The sequence below is a fragment of the Talpa occidentalis genome, unplaced genomic scaffold (genome assembly GCF_014898055.3).
Source record: "Talpa occidentalis isolate TD23 unplaced genomic scaffold, MPIMG_talOcc4v2.1 talOcc4.3, whole genome shotgun sequence".
Taxonomy (NCBI): Eukaryota; Metazoa; Chordata; class Mammalia; order Eulipotyphla; family Talpidae; genus Talpa; species Talpa occidentalis.
The window spans coordinates 116,448,011-116,471,482 of NW_023603184.1; the positions used below are offsets into that span (position 1 = coordinate 116,448,011).

The following is a 23,472-nucleotide window of genomic DNA, read 5'->3' on the forward strand; positions in this document are numbered from 1 at the left end:
TAGTCACACTCCTCAGTATTATTTGATTATTCACAAGTCTGAATAGAATGCTCCAGATAACTGATATATGAAGATAGAGATTGTTTTGACTGAGGAATGTTCATACATTCTTGATTTAACATCTGCCCTTGAGCAGTAAAAGATAAACTTGCTAATTGAGTGGACCTTTGATTGAAAGGTAGATCTTTCCTCCCTTCCCTTCTCTTCAAGTTCCAATCCATTAATGAGTGATAAAAACCATGTAGTGTGTAGCTAGGAGCTTGGCCTCCTTTTTCCTCTTCTAAATGTCAGAGACTTGGTCCCACAGGCAGTGGGGCGGGGTGGACACACCTGAGAACTTGGGGTGCTGAGTGATGTGAGCATGCATTCTTCAAGGAAGAAACAAACAGCAAGAGCAGGTATCATGATAGAGGACAAACCTATGGGAAATCAAGGACTCATATCTAAAACACATCCATAAAGTAGAATGGAGAGAGAGCAGAGTTTATTATTTGCTTATTTAGACTGATAAGGCTTGTTTTGCTCAGCCTCTTATTGACTTGTTGAATTTTGCTGGTGTGTAAGTTATTATTGGTGTGTAACAAACCACCCCCTAAAATCAGTGGCTTAGAACAACAGCCATTTATTTGCACACAATTCTTTAGTAGCCTCACTGGGGCCAGTGGTTTAGAATGTGCTCACAAATATATCTGACGGTTGACAGATTGGATACTTCTGGGCATCTTGGTTTTCTCTGTGACCTCCCACATCATGGTTTCCAGAACCATAATCATAAAAGAGAGGGAGGCGCATACTAACACATAAATACTTTCCAAGCTGCTGCTTCGCCAAATCAAGTCACACAGACAAGTTCAGATTGAAGCAGTGATGGGGGGAGAGGGGAAATAAACTCTATCTCTTGATAGAAAGTCACAAGGTCATATTTCAAAGAGGCGTGCATACTGGGATGGGAGGAATTGTTCCTGCCATCTTTGTAAACAATCTATCACAGTAGTACAGGAAACCCAAGGGGAAAGGGTGTAGTTTAAGGATTTGCTCAGTGACAACCCTTGGCATACAGGTTTAATAAAATACTGAGCACGGTATGCACTATACTTAGTGTTATATTTCAACACTAGGATAATTGTATGAGAGTCGTTGGCTTCTGCCATCCACTTTCTTAGTGTTGAACGAATGAATGAGCCCTTTGTGAATCAGTAATTCAGTTAACAGATATTTATTGGACATCAATAGAAAGCCAGACCTGTTTTTGGTGATAGTGAAACAGCTGTTAGGTGGAAAAAAGTGACAAAAAGAAACTTCTAACTTAGTAGTGTGGCTTTTGATTTTAGATTTGAGGCAGCAGAGAATTTGTTCTCTCTGCAGGAGTGCCATAGAGGCAGATTTTTATCAAGAACTTAGCCACTGTGAAATATGGTTTTGAAAAGCAACTTGATAATTGGTTTCCCTGCTGACAACAAATGTGTGTGTGTGTGTATCTATCTACATACATATATATGTTCTTGCATTCAAGAAATTACCTAAAAAGGGAGATTCATAGTTTCTACCATGAAGATGATCTTTCAATCAACAGATATTAAAGGAAGAGCCAGTCTTTGTATTTTCATATATCTATCCATGTTACTACTTTTCTGTGTATGTTAGAAGCTATTCAAATGGTTATTCAGTCTCAGGCATCTCCCATCTACTTGCCCGGTTATGTTGGAGTCTGAGGAAACCTTGAAAAAGTCTTGTCTAAAATGAGATGTTGGGAAACTTGACGTCATTTTTATCAGGCCAAATGAATTGTGTCCTTGTGATAGAATGTCAGAAATAAATGCAAAAAAATGCATGAGAACTGAGAGTTTTGTTTTATAAAAGCAGTTGTGTTTACCCTTTATAAGGTGAAAGTATATATAAAATCATCTGTTCGGTTTTCTAGGTTGAGGGAAAGTGTTTTAATATTGTGACCTTTGTAAAAAAATGAAAGTGGAACATTCCACTGCTCTGCTCTGTTTTCTATTCTGTTTAAGTTTACAGAAATTTGTAGCAATCTCCTTTAATCGAGTGGTGGAGTACTAGAAAACTTGTTGCTTTAAAAATGCCACCTTTTGTTGGATGACACTGGAAAGGTGGGGAGGTGACTTTCATCCCTCTCTAACTCCCTCCCTCCCTTCCTTTCATGTTTTCTTGTTAAAATTTTACCACTTACATACTTAACTTCTGTTAACATTCTCCCCCTAACCCCCACTTTATCTTTATAAGATTGAAACTGAAAGGGAAAATGGAGCTACTCAGATTGTGTTATAGTTAACTGACTTTTGTTTGTGGCATTGTGCTAGTCTTTGTACAAAATGAACCAAACTAATACTTCTCTGGGCTGCCAGGAATTTTATTGAAATGGAAAAGAAGCTTTATAGTCTAGTTCTGGTTTGTAGGGTGAGAGGTTTATCATCTGCTAAACTATAGCATTGATTTTTTTAAAGAACATTTAGATTCCACATTAGATTAAAATTTAACATTAAATATATTCTCCCTTGGTAAGGACATTTAAACTCTTGAATGGGCTGAACTGTGGCCCTAACATTGAACTGTATATGTTCTGAGTCTGTGATTGAGATCGATAGGCTTTTGAAAGGGCAGCGCCAAAGTGAAGGCCCTATTAGATATGGATGTGAGTTGGAGGGGAGGGTAAGGGAGGGTAAGACCTGGGTTACTATTGTCCCAAACAGAAGGAATAAGATAAGAGAAGGAAACACTAGTTCTAAGTCTTAACAAGTGACCAAGGTACACTCAGGAACCCCTAACTGTTAAGGGATACACACTCTAAAAAGAGCCTGGCCATCCATATGCACAAAGGCAAGGGAAACATACTCTTAGTATGAAAGATTTTTAATACAGTTGGTGTGCATAGATAGAAGAAAGAACAGTCTAATAAAACTCCAAAAATTTTCTATCTCCTCATGGGCAAATATCCAGCCAAATGGGCTTGACCTGAAGTGGGACTTTTGAGACCTGAAAGCTTGCCACAGGTCTAAGGTACCTTCTGGCAAGAAACCACAGGAAAAGAAGTAGCCAGGTCCCAGAGGACTGGGACAAAAGAAGAGACTCAAAATTCAAAATATACCACATAATCCAATATGAGATCAAGATAATGGCTGCTAATGTCCCTGCCAAGGTCCAGGAGCAGGCTCTTTATGCGTGTCTCTACATCTCTCTTCTCCTTATAGCTCGTAAGTACCCCGTCACGTAAGGGGTAGTTGCCTATGTGTTTCTTCGTTGAAGAGCACATGCGCACATCACTCAGCACCCCAAGTTCTCTGGTGTCCCCTCCTCCAATTGTCTATCTTGAGTCTCCATTTCTATTTATCTGCCTCATTCTTTCCCAGCTGCCCCCTATTCAGGAAACCTGGGTCATGGTGTACTGGGAGTTGTAGTTCAAAATGTCAGTGGGTACAGGGAAAATGGCACCCATTCAGTGTTCCTCCCCCTTTCACGGAGAAGTGTCTGTAATAGAAGTAGAATCAGGGCAAGCATGGCTCTTGTTCACAATTAGCAGTGGTAGAAATTTTTGGCAAGTGTGACAGGGCTTTGGAGAACTAATCTAGGATCATAAATTAATCTAGAGATTTATTTGGAAAGATATGTTCAATGTATAAATATATGTTTTCCATTTCTCAGCAAAACAAATAATGTATTATCAATCCCATTTGTTTTCAGAAATGTGAAATGTTCTTGAAAAGTGTAAAATGAATGGTCAAGGAGTAAAACTGGTATTTTGAAAAGGGTAAAGCCATATGACACTAAGATTTTAGACATTAAGATGCATCCCGTATACTAATGTGTATATGTTATTCTCTCTTTTGCAGACATACATTGGAAGTGTGGTTATATCCGTTAACCCATACAGGTCATTGCCTATTTATTCACCAGAAAAAGTGGAAGATTACAGGAATAGAAATTTTTATGAATTGAGCCCTCACATGTAAGTATGGTATTAAAGCATTAATTTCTCTTTCACTCTAGGGATACATAGCTGACAGATGTGTCCAGCTGTTTCCTTGAGTCTCATAAAAATGTTTTTGTAATTTAAAAAAAAATAAGATAAAGGAATACAGAAGCTAATTGTTATGCCTGATTTTAAATCAAGAAACAAAAAAGCAGAATACTTCATGTGGCGTCAGGTTTTTTAATTTCTGTAGTACTTGGTTTCATAATGTAAAGTATCTTCTGTTAAAAAGTCTGTGTAAGTAGCAGCTGTTGCTAATTATTTTTGCAAATAAAACAGGAATGCTCATTGTTTATTATTATAAAGAGCCCGAGCAGCATTTTCATAGTTTTGTCGGGTCAGGCTGGATCCCCAGTGTTGCCTTGTGTTATGGTGTTTGAGTAGAAAGAGTAAATAATACCTTATTTATCATCTTCATAGTCATTGTTCACCAGATGTGTTCAATAGGCTAATGCTTTCACCTTCCCTGGAGTCAGTCACTTATTTGCCTTTTCTGAAGAAGGTCATTTGCTAGTGTAAATAGTTCCTGTAAAAATAATCTACATTAATTACCAGTGCCAAGGTTTATAAAACGCTGAACCAAAGCAAAAGAACCTGCAGAGTTATTTGTGTTCTAGCAGAAAAGCATTTTCCCTGTATCATTGAAGGCTGGCTTTAGCGAATGTGATAGAAAATAAAATCGAATAGTTAAAGAACTTATATTCTTAATTTTTTATAATGCAGAACATGTATATGGACTTGGGAATCAAAGATTAAGTAATTTGTAAAAATGCTTATTAAAATCTAAGTACTATATATTATATCAGTCAGTTGGATTTGGATTATTCTATTTTTCTCTTACCAGTAGATTTTGCAAGTGATCTTGTTTTCATTTGCCTTAACAACAAAAGCAAAATCTAAAATTTGTAGTATCTGTAAGATATTGTATGTGGAGTGCAAGGTACAGTTTTACCCAATGAGTCTGAATTTGTAGGGTTCATATCACACCCCCCTCCTCATTGCTCTTGTCATAGTTACAGTTTAACTTTTCTTTGTGGGGTTATTTGCTTTATGTCAGCTTCACCTGCCATGTCAACTTTTTCTTACCACATATTTTTAAAAATTTTTTCACTGAGATATAATTGGCATATAGCATTATATGATTTCAGGTGTACAACATGATGATTTGATATATGTATATATTGTGTTGTGATAAGAAATTTTAAGATTTACTCTCTCATTGATTATAGTCATCAGGCTATAGCTATAATACTCTTAGCACTGAGATATAGTTAAGTGTTGAAAGTATATTCACTGGGACTTGGGTTCAGGTCACAGCTCTGCTACTTATAATCTGTGTAATCTTGAGCTTATTGCTTAGAGAAACCCTCAACTTAGAAATTAAGTATTTTACTCTGTTTAACAGAAAAATAATTATTAATGCATGGGATTTTTACAAGGAGTAACTAGCTAGTATTTAGAAATATAATTATCTGGTCTATGTAAAGTGCTTAGCATGGACTCTGCTGCAACCCTGTAGTATCGGAGGAGAGCTGTTTTGTTAACTATGATAATTATATTTATTGTAATAATATATGCATTTTCCTGTATTGTTGTTCATGAATGTCCATCTTTGATGGCAGGGTCAGTGTTAGTTAACTTCCATACTAAAATCAGCCTGATCTCCAATAGGGCTTTTTGTGATATAATGGGATGAATTTAGGTATTTGATGCACTCTCGCCATAGACATTTCAAGAATATGATTCTAATTTGAAAACACAAGAACGTACGCAGCTGTGCAGATGATTACTTTGAAAATTGTGCCTATTACTTTTTATTCCATATTACATCTGGAATTTAAAGAGACATGTTGTTTACTGTTAGTCTGCAAAAACATCCAGGTATTTCCCTTAGAATGTCGGAATTTGTCTCTCTTTAAATTTCAGATAAATGAAAAATATTTACATTCCTTGTTAAGTGTCATTTTTAGATAGTGGCAATATATAAATGAGTAAAATGAAAACATAGTGGTTTCTTACCTATATTCCTTTTCAGAAATAGTCTGATGATGTCTTTTAGAAATTGGTCCCTCAAACGGGGCACTCCTTGGCCAGACTCCCTGCTCCTTCCTCCTATGACCTCCTGCCTCTTGTATCATTGGGTGACATGCCCAGAGAAATGAGGGCCCCACTGGGCAGCAAAGACTGTATACGTCCTTAGCCTTTTTGATTGTGTAAGGCATGTTTTTCCAATGTGTTTTTAATTGTTTGAACATAAGGAATTTTTTACGAGTCCAGGGAGGACTTCGTACATTTCAGACAGCTCAGTCCCTGCATTTGTAGAAAACCATCCGGAGTTGTCAGACCTCGTAGCTAGGAAAGAATGATGAGGGAAACATGAGGAAAAAATCATTGAATTATTTAATTTTCCTCCACTCAGAATAGTGTCATAGCAATACACCTGATATTTTAGTTGCCAAATCCACTGTTCAATGATTGACTTTTTTTTTTTTAAATAGAGGCATGTTTTATTTATTTATTTGTTTGTTTGTTTGTTTTTGTTTATACAAGCACTGGGTACAGTCAGAAGCGCGGGAGGGTGAGAGAATTCACCAGAGCCAGAGTGGGGAGCAGAGCAGGCAGAAGGACCAAAGTACACTGCTGAGGGGAGCAGCGGGCGGCAGGAGGGGTCTGCGCGCCATGTGGGACCCTCCTCTGGTGGCCGGAGAGCAGCTGGGGATCGAACCGGCGCCGCAGAGGCCGCGGGCAGCTTCGCAACCCAGCGCTCAACCGCTGCGCCACCGGGGAGGCCCCAATGATTGACTTTTGACCTTGCAGCACGAGATACAGTCCATCACCGTCAGATGTATCTTTGTAAAATCAGAGTCTGTGACTTCCCTTCCCAGAAACCTTCATAGATTCCCTGTTCTCATTTGAGTGAACTCCAGGTTCCTGGTCTAACATCAAAGCTCCCCATGGTCTAGCCGCAGCCTCCTCTCCAGTCCCAGATACCGCTGTGCTCCTTCATGGAACCTTTTTGAGTCACAGCAGTGCATATCTTTTCCTCTCTTCCCTGTACCCCATTCTCATTCTCATTGTTAAAATTCTGCTGGCTCTTGGGATCTCTCTTAAAGTTTTGACCAGCTCCAGCATAACCCACCACAGATTTCTCCTGCCTCTGAATTACGCAACCATTCACTTGGGAAAGCTACTCTTAATTGTGTTTTATTGTCATCCTTTTTAGCGAAATAGAAGCTTCTGTAGATCAGGCACTTTATGCTGCACATCTCTGGAGCTCTCTCCCTGCCCCATTACATCACATCTCTTGAGAGCTCATGAACGTAGAACAAGAGAGGTTTAAACTAATTATTCATTACATTTTACTTCTCATCTCATCTCGTCTCATCTCGTCTCTGACATTTCAATGAAATCAAGCTATTCTTGGTAGCATACTTGTAGTTTATTCAAAACTTAATACAGTATAATGAGTTCCCCCCCCATTTTTATAAAAAAGTAAGCCAAGATATTATTTCATTTTATTTTTAAAGATTTATTTATTTTTATACAAGAGCTGGGGTACAGGCCAGAGACGCGGGAGGGTGAGAGGATTCACCAGAGACAGAGTGGGGAACAGAACAGGCAGACTGATGAAATACACTGCTAATGGGGAGCAGCGGGAGAGACAGGAGAGGTCTGCTGCACCATGTGGGTTGCTCTGCGGCCAGCAGGGATCGAACCGGCACTGCAGAGGCTGTGGACAGCTTCGCAGCGCTGTGCTCAACCGCTTGCACTACCAGGGAGGACCCACCAAGATATTATTTTAAGTGTTCTTCAACCCGGAGTGTTTGTTCTCATGATGTAGAGCACCTACCATGTGATGATGTTAAGTGCCTGGCCAGGGCAACCTGCTGCTGGAAGGAAGAGTGTGCCTGCCACTGACCCCTCCTGGTGACCACTGACCCCTCCTGGGTGGATGTGTATCTTGTGGAGATTCAGATAGAATGTGGTGGCGGTACTATGTTAGGCATCACCAGCACTATATGAAACAAACAGTTTTTCCATATAAAAAACCCTGCAACAAATTTTAGAACCTCAGAAGAATGGCTTAAAGCTTTGAAAGTCTGTTTACTTAACTGTCACCTGAAAAATGACAGAATAATTAAGGCGGATTTGGATAGTGTCCATATCAGTAGTCCAGACAGGAGCCCTCGGTCTCCAGGAAACCTTTGACCTCTAATTTTGTGCCAAGCTGATTAGGCAGGACACATGCAATTGCCCTCAGAATGTTGTTGCTAGAATCTTAGGTATTTTGAATCCTTGTTAATCCTATCACCATTTTGCTGCATTCATGGTGAACCAGATAAGTGTTAAAAAAACACTTCTGAGTATATCTCCAGATGTACAAATGCTAAGATGGTGTGTCCAGAGCTTAGGATAAGGGTCCAAGACAGAAGACTTGCTTATGTTATCAGTGTTTTTCTCTTCAGCAGAGGTAATATACTATAATTAAAAATTTTATTTATTTTGAGAATTCTTATGACAACTAGATCCTGAATTCCCGCGGAGGTTGCTTGTAGACTGTTTGAAGACTGTGCTTCTCGGGGGTGGGTAAGACATGATGCCGTGCCAGGCAGCAGAGGCTTTTGTGCTGTGTCTCTCATTTCATTTATAGTACAGTAGAGCCTCTTACCCAGTATTCCCCAAAAGACCTCTTACAGAAAAGGGTTTTATAATTTTCCATTTAATGTTTTTTCTATTTATTACTTTAGAAAAGTTACTCATTAACTTGTAAATATTTATCAAGAGCTTACCATGCTCCAGGTTCTTTTTCAGGAGCTGGGATTCAGCAGTGAACAAGCAGATAAAATTCTTGTCTTCATGAGGGAGACAATCCTGAAGCTTAGCCAAAGATTGTTTAGATGGACAGAAAAAGGATCTACTTTTGTAAAAGTCTGACTGAATTAAATACTAATCTTGGAAAGCACCTCTGAGCCATGTTCTCTCAGGCAGTTTTAGTCCATGAAAGAGTGATTGTGGTTTAGGGGGCTCTGTGTCTGCTTGGGGTGTATGGACCACATGAGTGACTGGTATAGGAGGGACCCAGCTCTGTGTTACTGTCCAGTTTAGATACCTTCCATTAATAGCTCACAGTAGAGACACCACTTTGAAAATGGTTAAAATTGCCCCCTCCCTTTCTGCATGATAGGCATGGGTTCAGGAAAGCAGACTCGCCATGCTTGCTTTCAGTCTTGGTGGTATGTGTTTGATTCTGGACAATCATAGATTAGAAAAATTTCAGATGTCTCTTTGCTCCACATCTCCTCTAAGTCTTCTCCAAGTCTCCTCTCGCCAGTCTTCTCTAGCACTCCCCCAACCCCCACCACCAATTCCATTTTCCCTTGTATGGGGCAGGGAACATGGAATCTCCCCTTCTGTGGAGAGTCCACTGTTACAGTGCACTACTTTAAACTGGGGAGCCAGGACTGCCTTTCTGAGATGGTGACATTTCAGTATCATCCTGCAGGGTTCAGGGGGTGAGCCATGTGAAGTGCTGGGCGAACAGTGTTCTAGGCAGAGGGAACAGGAAGTGCAAGGACATGGCATGTCAGTGATCTGAATTTATGTGGTTCCCAAAGGTTGGAATGTAAGGTGCACGCTGCGAAGGCAGAAATAAGGTGGAAGAGATAGAACATACTCATAAAGGGTGTATGTGCTAAGGATTTGTACATTTGAGCAGGCCAAAGGGGAGATAAGATCAGCCTTGACATTTGAATTGTTTAAGTGCATGCAAGGAGGGTAACGTTTGGGGATCTTATAGGCTTTTGCAATAATCTGGGCTGGCAGGGAGAAGGACAGATGTCTTATCTGGCAAGGGGGGAACAATTCCTGAAGCAAATGCGTAGAGCAGCCCAGTGCAAGTGACTGGAAGTGGTGAAGAGGAAGGAGGCCAGATGGGGCCTGGGATGGGGATCAGGATGCCAGGCAATAGCCCTGGATAGTCAGAGGACCAGCCCACACTGATCCTTTGTCATGCACTTGGCATCGGGAGGGCTTCCTCGCTGGCACTTTGTTGCTCAGGATAGAGTGACTTGTCTGAACTTAGGGAAGAAGACATTTGTATAGGCTGAGTCCCTTCTACTTGTGCCTAGTCCCTCAGTATTTACTGTTTTATGAATGTCCTTCTAAAAGGTTTTAAGTAAAAGTTAAATTTTCCTTTAGTGTATGAATTTCACCATGTAGCTGTTTTATATTTAAGGTAATTATTTATTTGCTTTCAGTTATCCATGCCTCTCAACTCATTGGCTCTATGTTGCTTTGAGCTGAACTTCCTCTTCAGGGGATTAAGATTTGGGACGCAAATAGACCAGCCTTGCTGTGTGCCAGCTCCCCACCCCCAGGTTTTCTGCATTTAGGATCATTGGGTAGATGTGTATTTTTTTTAAAGATATATTTATTTATGCATACAAGAGCTGAGGTACAGGCCAGAGATGCGGGGGGTGAGAGGATTCACCAGAGACAAAGTGGGGAACAAAAGAGGCAGATTGACTAAAGTATAGGGGAGCAGCGGACGAGTCAGGAGAGGTCTGCTGCGCCATGTGGGTTGCTCTCTGGCTGGCTGGGGATTGAACTCGTGCTGCAGAGGCTGCAGATTGCTTCATAGTGTGGTGCTTAAACCCTTGCACCACCAGGGAGGCCCTAGATGTATATTTTTAAGAGAGTGTAGTCTTTATAATCTTCTTTCCTTATTCCTTAAGCACGGTCACTTGAAATTTGTGACATTGTCGTCAAGTCCTATGGTCCTTTATCTTGTTTCTTTTACCCTCAACTCCCCCATGACCTGAGTGCAGATGTTGTATTTTCTGACACCAAATATGTGGGCTTTTTCCAATACAGCGTGTTCTCTGACACCAACTGTTTAGCAACTCCATTCCATTCTGACACTAACTTCCCAGAGTTTGTGTAAAGCCCACAGGTCGGGGGGTTCAGTACATGAGCTGTACGTGGAGTGCCTGGGCTGCCCACTCAGCTGCCCAGCTGACTAAAATTCGGGCTTTTTGACATCCCCAACTGGTTCAATAATTTGCTAGAATGACTCGCAGAACTCAGGAAAACACTTTACATAAATTTATTGATTTTTTTTTTTTAATGAAGGGTACAATCAGGAGCAGCCCAGTAGAAGACATGCACAGCAAAGTGTGGGGCAGGAGCATGGAGCTCCCCCATGTCTTAGCCCTACGTGCTGGCTTCTCAGCACCTTGGTGGTTTCATCACCTGTGAGGCTTCCACAATCTGCTGGTTGAAGAGATTTTATAACCCAATTTCCAGTCCCCCTTACAGGCAGATGGAGAGATGGAACCGAAAGTTCCCAGCCTCTAGTGGCGCATTCGGTCACCATCCTAGAGCTACCCAGGGACCTCACTAAGAAGCCACCTCATTGGTCTGAACTCAGGTATGGGCAAAGGGGGCTTGTTATGGATAATGAAAATATTCCTATTACTCAGGAAATTCCAAGGGTTTAAGGAGCTCCTTGCCAGGAACCAGACACAAAACCAAATGTTTTTCTTATTATACCACAGATGAGGACATGTGCATACATTCTTCTTAAGAAGTCGTAGAAAGCTTTTGGTGAAATTCTTGAATGTTAGCTTCCTGAAGCCAAGTTAATGTTGGAGTTTCTGTATGGTGTCGTAGGAACCTGAATCATGTCTTGCATTTCCAAGAACTGTCTTAAGGGGAAATCAACAATTCAGTTAAACAATCACTGCTGTATAGACTCAGCCGTCCAGCTCTCCACATGTGCCCTGGATCCCATCCAATCATTGCAGTGTCCTTAAGGCCCTCACTTTGTGTTCTCTCCACTATGTTATCAACTTTCTTCTTCCTTTCTTTTCCACCACCATACATCCAATAGTATTTCCCTTGATTGCACCTTTTAGCTATCATACCATTTATTTCCCTTTATTAAATTCTGAAAAAGTTGCATATAAGCATTGCCTTTAGTTTATCTTTTTTTCTCTATTAAACATTCCCTAATTGGGGATTTAGTTTTCCATCTAGACCTCCCCACTGAGCTCCGGGCTATTCAGCTACATTCAACTCTTCAGTATCCAAGAGGCATCTTGGATATCCCTGGGTATCCAAGAGGCATCTAGAACTTACTGTGCTTCAAGGCAGACATTAGATTGCCTCCCTCATCCTTTTTTCTTATCTTGGTCAGTGACAACATTTTGCTCTGAATGCTTTTGTCACTTCCTTTTCTTTTCTATCACTACATTGAATTTATAATAATGTGTAAAAAATGCCTTTTAGTATATTTAAGCTATTAGTATAGGCCCAGGTCCACTGACATATAGAAAGATAATAAAGAAGATACATCACAACAACTAGCAAATACAGACATCAACTTTCAGTACATACTTCTAGTGACAATTTTACTTAATTCTTATCTCTTCATGCTTAACTATCTAGTTCTAGGTAGTTGTACAACATTTTTGAAAATATCTTGTTGACAAGACTTATTTTGAAGAGAAATAGAAATCAGTAGGTTTAAGTATGTTATATACCAAAGTGTGTATGTATCATGCTTCGTATTCAAAAAGGATAAACTAATGGAATAAGTGACATTAATACATGGAAAGGGATTATTTGCTCACTGGAAAAGCTTAACCTTCAAAGATGGCACTATTAAAGTTTTAATGCAATAGAATCACAAATTACTATGAATACTTTATAAGTTACTAATAAAGTTAATTAGACATAAAAAAGTCAGAGAAATGTTATGTGATTATATAACCTAAAATAGCACACCCAGTCACTCATTATTCCCTTAGTCTACTTTTTTCTTACTTTATCAATATTTGACACTTTGCTAACTGTTCATTTGTTGATTTCTCTATTGTCTGTCTCCTGTATTAGAATGTCATCTCCATGAGAGCACACTTTGTATATTTTGCAATCTTCTTACATATTGTAATTAGAACAATGCCTGGTACATAGCAGCCATTTTGTAAATATTTGTTGAGAAGTGAATAAACGAATAGATTTGGTTAGCCTATTGTTTATGAGAAAATTTGCATAGAAGAAGATTTGTATAGAAGATACATATGGTCTTTGTCTGCAGCAATCTTCCAGGCTAAGTTGAGGGGCTAAAGGAAATGATACATTTTAACATAATAGTATACTTGCAGTGACCAGGAATAAGTTGAAAGCACAGAGAAGGTTCAGGGATTCTGAAGGTGCTACCTGTGTTGTTTAGAAGAAAGGATTCTTGAAATTGGTGGCTATTGCAATGTAATAACTGACCCATAGACAATAAAGCAAAAGACCACCTCAGGCTATGACACAGTGAGCCAAGATGATAGGAAAGGGAAAAAGTTGTTTGAGTTGACGTCATAGCTACATGTAGAGCTAATTTTTTTTTAATCATTCAAATACCCATCTACTTTCGTCATTGGGAGGAGGATTAAAGGACAATGACTCCAAAATAATAGAGTTTGGGATGAGGGCATTACTTAAAATGATAAGCTTATGTGTCTGGAAAAATTGCCTTCTTGCATTTTCAGTCACGAACTGGAAAATTTTTTTAGACTTGTTAAATATGCCTAAGTATGTGTATGTATAAATGCAGCGATTTAATGAATGTGTGGTGAATGACTGAATGCTTAAATGATGTATAAGTGTAAACAGGTGTTAATTCATTATGTTTTGTTTTGTTTTGTTTTTTTTTTAAAGAAATTGTGGGAGCTATTTTTTTTTTAAGATTTATTTATTTATTATACAAGCACTGGGTATAGTCAGAAGCGCAGGAGGGTGAGAGAATTCACCAGAGCCGGAGCGGGGAACAGAACAGGCAGAGGGACCAAAGTACACTGCTGAGGGGAGCAGCGGGCGGCAGGAAAGATCTGCGCACCATGTGGGACCCTCTCCAGGGAACGAACCGGTGCTGCAGAGGCTGCAGGCAGCTTTGCAGCTCAGCACTCAACTGCTGTGCCACCATGGGAGGCCCAATTCATTATGTTTTAAGACAGGACCTCTGGCTGTTACTGGTAATGAATCATAAAGCCACCCAGGAGGAGGAATATTTGACACAAAGTGTATTGGTTTTCAACCATTCATTGACTTTTACAAAGAATGGATTCTCTTCCAAAGAAGCCCTTCCCTTGGGTTGTTACTGCTCCATGTCTGAATCATGGGTGGTCAGCTTGAGGTCTGAAAAGTATATCTTCAGTTATCTTAAGTTACCTTAAGTCTTGTAGGTGACTTACCTAATTTTACAAAAATCTAGCAATGGAGGAATAAGTTAAAATGGAGACATTTCTACTAATCTTTTCCCTTTGGTTCACCTCAACAATAGAAAGTTTCTTGAGGAAGGGAAGTTTTGTTTGGTACGTACCATGGGCCTCTTCTTTGGATACTCATGGAGGCATATTCCTAGGTCTATTTAAGATCTTAGATCAGGGGCCTCCCTGTGGCACAGGGGTTAAAGTCTCAGCACTATCAAGCTATCACCAGCTTTTGAGAAGAGTTTTGATCCCTGGCCAGGGAGCTGACCCACATGGTGCAGCAGACCTCTCCTGTCTTGCCTGCTGCTCCCCTCAACCATGTATTTCATTCAGTAGATCTGTCTGTCCTGCTCCCCACTCTGTTTCTGGTGAATCATCTCAACCACTACACGTCTGGCCCATACCCCCACTCTTGTATGCATGAATAAATAAAATAAATCTTTTAAAAAAATGATCTTAGGTCACCCCTGGAGGGTCTGTTACCACTTATATCTTCTGTATTTTCATGAAGCATGGGTCCCTAAGGGCTCTTGAATATTTCTTGGGGAATTGCTAATTTTCAAGCCATGCTAAAAATAGTCTTGCATTCATACACCCTGCTTCTATCTATATTAATAATTTTCTTGGTTATTATAAATACCAGAAGCTTATGTTTAATTTATTCACATGAATAGCAGTTATAGATAACAAGGACATTAAAAATGGTAGAATCTATCCAAGGTCAGAGAAATGAAGTATAAAGATGTTAAGAGAAATTATAAAATGGGTATGTTTAGCTATTTAATATCAATTGATAGGGGTGAGTCATTGCTCTCTGGTTACTCATTACCTGAAACTTGGGTCTAAGGAAGGAGAAATTGGGAATGTGTATGGGTGTTAGTTGGACCTTATTCCTAAAACAACAGAAAATGGTGTATAATACTTTGATCATTTCTTTCTCTTTATGTAATATAGTCTTCTTTATACCAGCATCGTGTCTATGATTGTGACTGTCATACATTGTCTTTCAGGCATAAGTAAGGTAGTGTAAATGACTCTTAAAAATGAAAATCTTTTCCTTTTTCTTTGTTTAGGGACTTTTAACTTTTTGTGGGTCACATACACATGCACACGCACACACACACACACACACACACACACACAATTGATCTTGAATAGAACTTTTAAAATTAAAATCAGTCCTAAATGAAAATAGAGAAATTTGATCTGAGTAAATTTATACTGAGTAAATAGTCACGAGTTGTCTTTCACTTGGCCTCTACTCCACTGTTTCATGTCTCCTTCTTCCCAGGCCTCCTGCCCTGGTATTCTGTTACACTCATTCTGCTCTTCTCCCCATATTCAGGTCCTACATCTCTTTCAGGAGCATCCCTGCATTTTGGTCTATGTCCACTGCTGTATTCCCAGTGCCTAGATCCATGCCTGGCACATATTAGTCTGTAATACCAGCTGAATGAACCTTTAGTCACACATTCAAAACTATCTGATATTCTAGAAATTCATATCAAAAGATTAAGCCAAATTGTAAAGGTTTTACATGCGTATCTTAGTTTGGTATTTGGTGACTTCCACAATTAAAAAAAGGGGGGAGAGGATTTTAAATGTTATAATTTTTAAAATATACAGACCATAATATATATTTCACTGTAAATATATGAGTATTTAAATACTCATAGTAGAGAACAGAAAATAATAAAGTATGGGATGTGAAAATGTAATGATGACGTTATAACTAGATAGTCACAGTTTCTGATGGGTGCTAAAGTTGTGAATGCCATCAAAAATTGTGGATAGAAAATATTTAATTTGGAGGTTCCTATCAAATCTGAAGTTCTGTGGATATCCTCCCATTTAAGAAATATGTGGTACATTCTAAAAAAATTTGTTAGAAACTTTTTTGTCAATAAATGAAAAATTTGCTTTACTTGTCTAGGATAACTAGGTGCTAGACTAACTGGGGATCATTTTACTCTTTAGGGTTTCTAAACTAGAGGTCACAGTCTACATTAGAGTAATTGAAGGTTAATTAACACATCTAGGTTGAAAAACCTGGTTATGCCCTTTTCCATCTTCAAGGGTCAAGTGGACCCTTGTGATGGAAACCAATCTGAACTTGGACATGTACTTGAGAGAATTTACTGACATTAAAAAGAAGGCAGACACAATCCAATTCTCTTTTTTTTTTTTTTTAAAAGATTTATTTATTTATTTATACAAGCACTGGGTACAGTCAGAAGCGCGGGAGGGTGAGAGAATTCACCAGAGCCAGGGCGGGAAGCAGAGCAGGCAGAAGGACCAAAGTACACTGCTGAGGGGAGCAGCGGGCGGCAGGAGAGGTCTGCGCACCATGCGGGACCCTCCTCCGGTGGCCGGGGAGCAGCCGGGGATCGAACCGGCGCTGCAGAGGCTGCGGGCAGCTTCGCAACCCGGCGCTCAACCGCTGCGCCACCAGGGAGGCCCAACAATCCAATTCTCTTAATAGAGGTAACTCAAGATATAAATTTAACTCTTTGAGTAACTCATCATGCAAGTTTGATTTGCTTGCATGGAAGAGCTTAGTGATTGGAACAGTACATTTTCATAAGGTATGCTTCCTTTTCATAATCTCCACAAAAGCATAGAAGGAAAGAGTCCCCTTGGAATTGGCAAGAAAGGAGAAGACCATTGGCTTTTCATAGGAGAGGTGGGAATTTCGAGATGACTGGGCGACAGACTGGATGATAAAGATTGGAGATGTGCAGCTGAGTAGATAGGCACTCATGCAACAGTCGTACATTCAGTGTTACTGATTCCATAGCATGAGGCAGGCAATCTTCTGAAGTTTCTCTTGACTTAGTGTTGCTATAGAATTAAATTGTGATCATTTTATTCTGGTAAACCTTTCTGTCTTCAGATTTTTTTAGTTTTAATAGTATCAAACAGTTTTGGATGTTACAGTATTTAATGAATAAATAACTTCTAGGAAATTGCCTTTCTTAGCTGTGCTTGCCAGAAGGCACATATATTTTCAAGCAGATTTGTCTCTCTACGTATTCATGCTGCCTTCCCTTCCACTCCCACAAAACAAAATAGGACTGTACTTGTATGTGTGGCTTTTAGTCACACTTACTGGATTATTTTATTCTTTTTAAGTTCAAAAAAATGTGTGCAGGGCGCCTCGCTGGTGGCACAGGGGTTAAAGACAGCACTATCAAGCTATTGCCAGTCACTGCAGCAGGAGTTCCATCCCTTGGCAGGCCAGGGAGCAACCCACATGGTACAGCAGACCTCTCTGCCTCGCCAGCTGGTCCCCCCAGCTGTGTATTTCAGTACATTTGTCTGTTCTGCTCCCCATGCTGTCTTTGGTGACTCCTCTCACCACCCCCCTGCACCCCCCTGGACCTATCACTTACACATCAGTTCTTGTATGCATAAATAAATAACTCTTTAAAATAAAACAAAACAAAAATGTGTGCAGCATATGAATGGTAGCCAATTACTATATCCTCCAGCATTCAAAATTGACTGGAGGCAACTTACTATATTATAGTCAATATTATAAAATGAGTAGCTTTTTAAAGTCAGAGCAAAGGAAACAAAAATAATAAGACCACAGTGAAAGTTAATACCATAATGTTTTCTATGGTTGTTGAGCTTGGAGTTTTCATTTCCTGGTAGTCAGAGCAAAAAGGGAAATATGACAAGTTACAAAATTATTTTCGCTTAAAGATCAAAGCACATGAGCTGCTTAAGAGCACAAAGTGCTCCTTACTAGTTAGATTTAAAAGAAACTTCACTTAAGGGATTTATATGAAAAATGTCAGCTTGAGCAACACTTCCCAAAACTCCATGCAGAAAATAGCATAGTGAATTTTATATAGTTGATTTTTATGTCACTTTACTCAGTAGAAACAGAAAACATAACTCCAGAGTACAGCTTAGGAAAAGCAATTCTATAAGACAGGTAAGTCAGTGGATGTCATTCTGAGCTGCTCAATAAAACCCCCATAGAATTAGAACCTAATTTGTACAGTGTGGTGGAGGAGCGAGGTACCTACCTACTCTCTGGGTGGTGCCAGTGTGCAGTGAGATTGAGAACCACAGGGGCAAATAGCTAGCTTATTGATGGTTTCACTTGAATACAAGGAATAGATTGTAGTTTCTCCATCAGGTTATATTCTGTGACAGTTTTATGTTTCTTTGTTTTCTGTTTTTTCATAAGGGGGCTTTGCGTTAAAGGTGGGCTTCAGGTAATTAGAATTTGTATTCTCTGGAAAGGGCCTAGAGTACACATATGCTGGAGAAGTGACAAGAGCTTTAATTTTAAAGTCTACTGAGCAATAGGTTGGGCTGTCATTTATGAAAATGGAGTCAAAGGAAGACTTATTTGAATAAATAGCCCTCTCTGTAGAGATGGGAATCATGAAGCATTGAATAATTAGAAAATTCTCTGGGCTAATAATGGGGATTAGGAACTATATTGGGTATAGAGATGGTCCCAGTCTTTAGGCCTGGGGGATTATTGTAGAGATTTTTGTAGAGATATTGTATTGATATTTTCTCAATTGTATTTGAAGTACATATATTTGAAGAAAGCAATTGTGTGTGTTAACTTTTTTTTAAAAACATTGTGAAAAACCTAAATATTTATATAGATTGCAGACAGGACTTCTTCTAATAAGTGTACACAGTTTTGTAACCTCTAAGAAAGGTGACTTTGTTCCAAATCTTTGTAGATTTTCTTCCCTGTGATTAGACTGCATATTGGCATATGGTAAGCACTATTTAGGGTCATTTGAATTTACTCTAGGACAGGTCACTGAATTGATTGGATTTAATGGCTGTCAGATCTCAGTGGTGAGAAGGACACATGAGTGAGACAGAGAGTTCTTACTATGGCACTTTCCTGCATTTCACAGTCAGTTTAAGTTAATACAATCAATGTGTGAAGTCTTTGAAGATTTATTGGTTTGTTCATATAACAAAAATTTTGAGTGCCCCGCCTCTGCAAGTTCCAGTGATTTTCTTGGTGGAGAAAATCTGCTCTATAAAGAACTTAATTCCAGGACAGTGAAACTTCATGCCTTGTTTCAGGGAAGAGGCCTTTGCTTGGGGGCATCAGAAAGAGATTGTAATGGATGATTCTTAAGCATGGTGGAAGGAGATACCATAAACTTGAGGGTCCAGAAAACAGAGACAGGTTCAGTTTTAATCTTCATATCCTCACACCCTGGCTGTAGTTCCTGTCACTCAGTAAATATTGGGTAGGCACCCAGTAAATATTAGCTGCAGAACTAGAGAAGACAGATAGGATAAGCATGATAATTTGCTCAAGATGTATAAGTGGGATTTTATGGGTGTGCAGATTAAGAGACATCTAGAACAAGGGGAGTCATCCAGAGCTTTCGTAAGAAGAGGGTATTTGGTGGGAACAGTGAGACAGGGCGGTAATGGTGGGGAGATGAGCCTGGTAGTCTGTGGTGCACCCTGAGAAAAAGCTTGTATAGGGACTGGCTTCTGTGTGAGTATAAGCTCTCAGGTAACCAGAAACGAGTCTGGCTATACATGAAGTTTTTAAGTTTAAGATTTTGTGTTGAGAATATAAGCATTTACTGAGTTTACATCCTGTAATGAAAATATAGACCACCCTGTGCAGTGCTCTGAGGACCCATGTCTGGGTGCCAAGCGCCTCAGGGTAGTCTGTTTGTCTGTTTGCATCCACTTTTCTTCTCTTGCCCCAACCCTGCTGATCTGGGAGGATTATTGCTGCCTTTCAAGACTTTGTTCTCAGTTTCCCAAATTTTTGTCTTTAAGGACAAGACTATCAGATGGCTTTCCCCTCTGCAGTTGTGTGGTAATAAATACTAACGCATGCTTGTTGAGTGTTTCTTTGTTTCAAATAGATGAGAGCTGGTGTATGTGATATTTCAGTGCAGTCATTTTCTTGTGGTGACTTTGCAGACGTGGTGACATGGCTTGAAAAAGTTGAAAGCAGATGTTTGAATGATCTGTACTTGGATTCATCTTGGAGTTGTTTCAGATCCTTTTTGTGAGTGTCAGGGCACTTTCTATGTATCAACATTAAATCTTCCCCTGGCAGTAACAGTAGCTCAAAGCACTGCTGTTTCTTCATCCCCTGCCTTACAATCCTGGGCCAGACAGCTGTAGATAGACAGGGAAACTTGTCAAGAGGTGACCTGTTTGCATTTTAGAAGGAGGAGGGTTATAGCCTGGGAGCTGAGTGGCATGTGGTATTTTGGTTTAGCCATTCTTATGTGGCTGCTTTGAAGTTCATATTTTATATGCAGATATTTTAGAAGTAAAAAAAAAATAGTAACCATTTACTGTGCAGAATAGACCTGGCTTCTCTAACCTTCCTTGCCTTTTCATTGAAGCCCCTTCCCTAGTGTGGGGCCCAGGAATGGGACTGTGGGAGGGGGTGTGGGAGTGAGGTGAGAACCATATGGAAGACATCCCTGGATAAAGAGCAGTCATCCTTTGTTGACCACACTGGGTTCTTATAGAGAGGACTGTCAGTCTCTCCAAGACTGCAGCCTGCTCATTCTCTGAGGGGACTTCTGTCTGGATGGTCTGATGTATAGTTCTTTGATTTACCCCCTTCAGTCTTTGTGTTTATCTTTAAAATTAAGGCATGGATTTGGCTGTGTAGTAATGGAACTTGTTTTCAGTTTGGGAATTCAGAGAAAATGTTTCTATGTTTTCTCTATGCCCAGAATTTGCAAACCTTTTTTGCATAGGTACATTTTAATCCCTGTTGGGGAAGGGTTTGTGGGGAAAGGGAAGTAGGATTATTTAGTTCTTACTGTGCAAGAAATCCTCCTGTGGTGTCTAAACCACATAAATTCATTATCATTAGACTCAGGCAGAAACCCCTTAGACTCATGGTTCTGGAACCTTGCTTCTAACAAATTCTGGGAGGGGGAAACTTTGTTATAGAAACATATAAGAGCAAGAAAGTTAAATCTGGCTGGAATGAGGACAGGATTAGGAATGGAGAAAAAGTCATGATAATGAAAAAAAAATGCTTATTTTGACAGTGTTGTATCAAAATGGCTTATGAAAGGGTATTGTGAGGATATAGTAAACCCCTTCAAGAGTCACTGAAGCCCATGTCAGAATGAGCAGGTCATCTCGGGCAACGAAAAACTGGTGGTGGAGAGGAAAGGCAGGGTGGAACTGAAAGGTGTTGGGTGCCAGGAAGAAAGAGAAGTAGCAGAATTTTAATTAAAAATTATTTTTTTTCTGGTACCAGTATCCCTTTCATGCTTTAGGCAAAGTTTGTTGTTTTTGTTGTTTTAGGTCACAGAGACTAAATGATTAGTCCTCGTATAATGAAATTGTTATCTATAATATATGTGGTTTCTCTAGACTGAGTACCTGAGGGTGGGGATGATAACCTTTGTGTTCTACCTGATGCTTTTCATGGCACAGGAATGCTTGTTGAATTAATGAATACTGAATTCCCTTAAACTAGTTCCAAAATGTCTCCTCCCTTTCAGTCAGCATCATGACATGAATTTAGCTTATGACCAAGAAGTCTTACTATTATTACTATTATTTTGCCAGTTCACTTTCTGTCCTCCACAATAATATATACAAATCCAGACATAGTAACCTGATGTCTATACGTGTGTATCTGTTTATAATAAGACATCTTTTAATATTTGTTGGATTTCAATAAATTTTGCATCCATTCTCTGATGCCAGATGGGGCCCTCCCGGTAAACAGGAAACTTGGTTCAGGCTGGCTTTTCAGTCCTTCATTGAGAACCTTCTCTAATTCTGGCACTGTACAGGGCACTTTATGAACCTCAGGTAGCCTCCTCACAACCCCATAAGGATTGGAGGCACAAACCAAAGCTTGAAGGGATTGATCCCCTCACTCACTCACTCGCTCACTCTGTGCATTTTTGTTTTAAGCAAAACAATGAATGCTTGGGGTTCTCATTCAGATGGCATCTCCACCCAGTGCTTCTACTATAACCACAACCAAATTTCTCTGTACTTCTTGAGGAGATGGTGCCAGGTAAAGCCCCTAACTCACTGTCTTTGTTGTGGATGAGTGTCCCCTGTGTGTTCTATGGGGGCATAGGGGAAGCAGGGCCCCCCCCCCATTCTTTATATCCTGTGTATCTAGCAGGCACTTGGGAGCTATCAAAGTTAGATAACTCAGAATGGTTTACATTTAAGTGTTGAAAATTATTTAAGATGTGGATGTGTGAAGTACCCTAGATTAGAATAGTATTCAAAGTAAGGCATAGAAAAAGACCCACAGGGCCTCCCTGGTGGCGCAGTGGTTGAGCGCTGGGCTGCGAAGCTGCCCACAGCCTCTGCAGCGCAGGTTTGATCCCCAGTCTCTGGCGAGGGTCCCACATGGCATGCAGACCTCTCCTGCTGCACCTGCTGCTCCCCTCAGCAGTGTACTTTGTCATTCTACCTGTTCTGCTCCCTGCTCTGACTCTGGTGGATTCTCTCACCCTCCCGCACTTCTGACTGTACCCTGGTTCTTGTATAAATAAATAAAAATAAGTCTTTAAAAAAAAAAAGACCCACACATGAACTACAAATTGGTGCTGTGTGAGGCGTAAATTGGTAGAGGATATCTATTTGAAAAATCACTGAGCATTTTGAGAATTGGAAATCATTCTTCTTGAATGATTAAAACATTATGTCTTAAGGACAGTTTGGAAGGTCTTTGGGGTAGCTTTTCTTGGGATAGGTGTTTCCAGGGTATAGTTGCCTGTAATAAAGTCTAAAAACTATGAAGTTAGTTGAAATGAACTATTTTGCCAAAAAAATGAAAAAAACAATTTTGTTGGGAATTTGTTTAGATTGTATTTCCCCTGAGCAAGAGAAGCTATTCTTATAGACTGTAACTAGTTTGTTATTTTTACAAGTGCCTGATAATAGAAGATAATTGTTAGAATAGATAAAAGAGATACTAAAAATAATTTAAGGGCTTATTGAATTTGAATTAAAATCCCAGTTGTCTGTTCTTTCCACCAAATCAGGTGTGTTTTGTTAATTTCTGGACAGGGGAAATAACATAATTTCTGCCTTGCTTTCTCTGTCCTCCCATCTACTGGCCTAGGATATGCCTTGGGGTTAATTTTGCAGCTTTCTATGACTCATCTCTTAGTAAAAGCTTTCCTTTCCTGAATGTCTTTAAGGCTATTGCTAATGTATTTTACCTTGTCCCACCCCCTTTTTGGGTATCTTTAG

General features: G+C 39.7%; 1 protein-coding gene across 6 annotated transcripts in view; it reads left to right on the top strand.

Annotated features, from left to right (window-relative positions):
* The window catches only part of MYO1B (myosin IB), a 196,825-nt gene that overhangs the window by 83,538 nt on the left and 89,815 nt on the right, over positions 1-23,472 (top strand). For all 6 annotated transcript variants that reach the window (XM_054699949.1, XM_054699950.1, XM_037523727.2 and 3 more), the window contains exon 3: positions 3,849-3,964. In XM_054699949.1, coding sequence (XP_054555924.1) covers positions 3,849-3,964 — 116 coding nt within the window. The remainder of the gene's footprint in view (positions 1-3,848; positions 3,965-23,472) is intronic.